The sequence below is a fragment of the Myotis nattereri genome (assembly GCF_964212035.1).
Source record: "Myotis nattereri genome assembly, chromosome: 3".
Classification (NCBI taxonomy): domain Eukaryota; kingdom Metazoa; phylum Chordata; class Mammalia; order Chiroptera; family Vespertilionidae; genus Myotis; species Myotis nattereri.
Genome location: NC_138077.1, coordinates 151260299 through 151264620, shown reverse-complemented (window position 1 = coordinate 151264620; position 4322 = coordinate 151260299). Strand labels below are relative to the sequence as shown.

The 4322-nt window shown below is 38.2% G+C and overlaps 1 protein-coding gene across 2 annotated transcripts in view; it reads left to right on the top strand.

The window, feature by feature from the left end:
• The window catches only part of LMO4 (LIM domain only 4), a 17442-nt gene extending 13340 nt beyond the window's left edge, over window positions 1-4102 (top strand). For both annotated transcript variants that reach the window (XM_081087820.1, XM_081087821.1), the window contains exon 5: window positions 2979-4102. In XM_081087820.1, the coding sequence (XP_080943946.1) occupies window positions 2979-2987 (9 nt within the window). In that variant the 3' untranslated portion in view covers window positions 2988-4102. The remainder of the gene's footprint in view (window positions 1-2978) is intronic.
• The last annotated feature ends 220 nt before the right edge of the window (window positions 4103-4322 follow it).

Below are 4322 nucleotides of genomic sequence, written 5' to 3'. Positions count from 1 at the left end.
GGCATTTCAAGCTGCTGTACATATAAACACATACAGATTTTTATGTAATGAAATGAACCTACAGGGTAGAGTTGAGAACAATGAATGGGTCGCATAAATATGTAGCGATCCCCGTTTCCATTTGGAGGCAGCGACATTTGTAGTTAGTTATACTTGGTAGCTCAAAGGAAAATGAGCTAGGAATAAAATGTTTTTCCCACCCCTTCCAATAGAAAAGCTTAGTTTCCCCCAAAATTCTCTTTTTAACATTTTTTGCTGGTTTTATACCATTTCTTTCCTGCCTTAGCAAAGTATTAGACATGATGGTTACAGCTCACCAGCGTGCATGGTGAGAACTGAAGGATGTGGAGACACGACGGGAAATGCAGCCAAACTGGGGAGCGCTGAGGATGCAGGCGGTGGCTGTGTTACTAGGGACCAAGTGCAGAGGACGTGTCAGAAATATGAGCGGGGTCTCAGTACCGTCTTCCGGAGGATAAGGCGATATAAATTTAGAGTTGTTAGGGAGGAAACAGAGCCGCACTGAAAGAAAAAATCTGGTTTTACGTGTTAACAAAATTGCATGGATTGTGCCTTTCATCTAAGTGTTGCGTTCTTTTTTTTTTATAACTTTTCTCGGGTGGTGGTGAGAGGTAGGGAGTTCATTTTGGAATACAAAATATACTAGGCAGTGAATAAGAACCTACCAGTGTATATTTTCTTAATGTTGGAAGCCAAAAGAGACAGGTGTCCTTCAAAAATTAATAGCTCTTAAAAGGCATAAGGAAATATAACTTAAGGATATGTTCTTGTCAGATGTTGGTGAGAAGCTGTGTTTTAGGGGGAGGGGGGGTGATGTTAATTAAGAACATTTCCCTGTTGGTATAAATGTCTCACATTTTTGCCCTTGGTGCTCAGCTCACCATGAACACAGTCAATTCACAAGGTAGTTTTTGTAAATAAAGGTTTGGGGCAAGCTGAACGTGGTCCAGAGAGATATTAATGAGCGGGCAAGGGGGAAGAGGTAATGAAAACACTTCCTGGTGGCAGGCACATAAGCTGCTTCTGGATCTGGAGAATGCTTTAAAATCGTTTTCCCCAAAGCCCTCAGTGTTTCTTTTCTGGGGGAGCTGAGTGGGGAGAGATGACAAGTAGCTCCATTTTATTTTCTTTCTCGTTCTCCATATTTTTGGTAGGGAAAATTGGACATTAATTTTGGCTGGTTTCCTTCTATTTGTAGAACTAATTATCTTTTTTGTGCATGATGCATAGTAAATAGACACAAGCATCCTCTGCCTTCAAGGTAATGAGTTGATTGTTTGTACATTTCTTCTTTAAAGGCAGCTAATTGTATGGAAAGTACAATTTAGTCCCTTTAAACTTTTATTCCCCTGAAATTTGTTCCCATTGTCTGGGGTGTGCAGTTTAGTTCTTGTTCTGCATCATTGGCTTTTGTATATTCTGAGAAAAAAACAATAACATTCAGCTTTTAAATCATACCATCTCTTGACTAAAGTCTCAGACCACTGGTGCCCAAGGATCCTACAACGTGAAAGCCTATATTCAAAGGCGGCTCGGCTCTCTTTAGGAGAACATTGCCTTCTAGAGAATAATGTACATACAATCAGAAGTTGTGGCTAATTTTTTTTTAAAATAAATTTTTGCCTGCTCTGGAATTTTTTCTTCCTCTCAAGAGTGATGGTTGCACCTAGAATTCCCTGCTTTTCAGTAGCATAAGAGATCATCACACTGCTTTAGTTGGAGGGAAATGTAGCTCGCGTCCTAGTTTACATATCACTGCGCAGTTCCCTTGCAGTCGCATAATTGGTGTAGTGTGTGTGTCCATCGTAGAGGGCATTTGATGCTCATTTATTAAATATGCTCGCTGGCTGCTGCCGCATCTTTGTTCTGGACAGACAAATTACCTTGCTCACACTGAGCTTCCACTCTGGGGAATTAAGCCTCCACCACTTTAATTAGCTTGGAAGTGGGGGGTTGCAGCTCCTAATAGACTTCAGGCTTTTAGTAAGTTAGGGAAAGGGTGAAACGAGAACTTCCTGGAAGCTCAAAATGTCATTTAAAAACCATAAAAATCTAATATATATTATTTCATTTTGGTAATTGCAAACAGATTGTATTTGACGACTGTGTGGATTACCATTTCTAACTTAGACTTTAAAATTAGACTTGCATTGAACTGCATTCTTTAACTGATCATGAATCATTAACACATTACATGTGTTTGATTTATATATTCAGAATATTTTACGTAGTATCAAGTGGCAACAGATAGGAAATACTAGATGTAAAGTATCTGTTTATATGTACATGTGTGTGTGTACAGGTAGACACATAAACACATGCACAAACATACTCATGCAGGTAACATACCTATATGTCAAGAAGGACATAGGTGAGTAGGTGACATGTGGGAATATCAGAATAGTCATAATACCTGCCAATACTTGCGTAGGTTTTATTAAGCGCCAGGCACTGTTGAAAATGCTCCACATATGTATTATGTAATCCTATGACAGCCATGTTATCCCCACTTTAAAGACAAGGAAACTGAGGCACAGACAGGTTGAGTAACTTGCCAAAGGTTATACAGTTGAACATATTAACCCAAAACTTCCTGGGGAGGGACATGGCTCTGAGTGTGCCTTTGAGATATGACTAGTAGGCAAGATGTTATAATTCATTCCTTTCAGAAAGAAACTTGCTTTTCGCAGAGTTAAGCAATTCATTGTAGAACTTTACACCAGAAACTTTCCGAAAGTCCATTTATTGTCTCATTTTCTCTGCTAGTAAAACTGCAGAAAATGTTATGCTTTAGTTCTTCACTGTTGGAGTAAGTAGTGCAGAAAGCCTCCATCAAGTCACAGTTGGAAAGTAATCTAATAAAAGAAGATTAGTGAATGTAGAGAAGACAAAAGCAGCCATGTTTGAGTTTAATATCTCTCAAATTTAGCTAAGATGCCCGTTTTTATTTCTTGCAGGTCTGCTGAAAGGTCAGAGTAATGCAGAATGCGTGCCTTCATCTCAGATTTTGTTCATCACAGGTGGATCCCATGTGTCTTCAGTAGACAAGTCACCTTTGTAGCTAGCACCAGTGCCAGCTCCATGCCATTGCACCTTCTTTAGTCTTGATTGCCCTTCCTGCATTTATTGGTGTATTAAAATGACTGAATATGAACATTAAGGACTCCATGAACCTGGGCTAATGGGAGACTGTAGAGAAAATGAAAAAAGATCCACCAGAGGACATCTTGGGGGGGGTGGGGGAGGGAGCTGGGGAGGAGGGAAATGACTAATGAAGCTAATTAAAAGAAGCATTCAAATCTGCTTTCTACCCTCATTAACAATTAGCAGGGCACTGGCCAGAGTTTGTACCCTGTGTTTTACCTTAACAACATTCTATTTGCTCTTTGTATATTTAAGTGTTGTAAGGAAATGTGTTTCAATCAAAACTGAACATGAGATAAAGGAAAGAGATGTGGCTTTTGTGATATTCTATCACAAACACTTTTATTGTATCTCTGTAAAATACAATGTATGTATGCATGTAAGTGTTTTCGTCCTAATGTTGCTACTCCCATGGCGAAGAAAAAGAACAAAAAATGGAAAAAAAAATTGGAAAAAAAAAACAGGCTCATAGCAGCTACTGTGTAGAAATTTCCCCCTACTTCTAATTTGCTGAATGAAGAAAAAAAAAAATCTTTTATTTGTGATATTTTCAGAGACATTTGCTCTAGTATGGTGTATTTAAATAATAAAAACTTAAAAGAAAAAATATTCGATGGAGTTTGGGCTTAAACACTGCTTTTTCTCTTCTGTACTTTGGGAAAAGGTAGGGTTGTTTTGTTTTTTTTTTATTTGATACCAAGTTCACTTTAAATTTTAGGAGTTGTGAGAGGTGGTATGTATATTTATTTAGCTCTGGACCAATAAGGTATTCTTCAAATTACTTAACCATGCCGTTTTTGGCAGGGGTACAAAGCAATGTTTCTGACGGAGTCCTTCTTATAAGTTCAGAATATTCTGTTAACAGCACTTCATTACACTTCTCCAATATCACAGTGAATCTTTTGTGTTTATATATAAATATTTGTTTGATTCTTCAGCTATTTTCGCTTATTCTTTTTTTTTTTCTCTCTCAGTAGGAAAGCCTTGGGTATTGATGAAAAACACGTTAGAGAATGTGGCATAACTATCTTGTTCTCTTAGCAAGTTTATAGCTTTGGCGGAAACAGCATGCCAAACCATCATACCTGTACATATTCTGAGGTTCCATTAGTTCTTAGGGACCCCGTGCTCTTTACAGTTATGTTCAATGGGTGAAG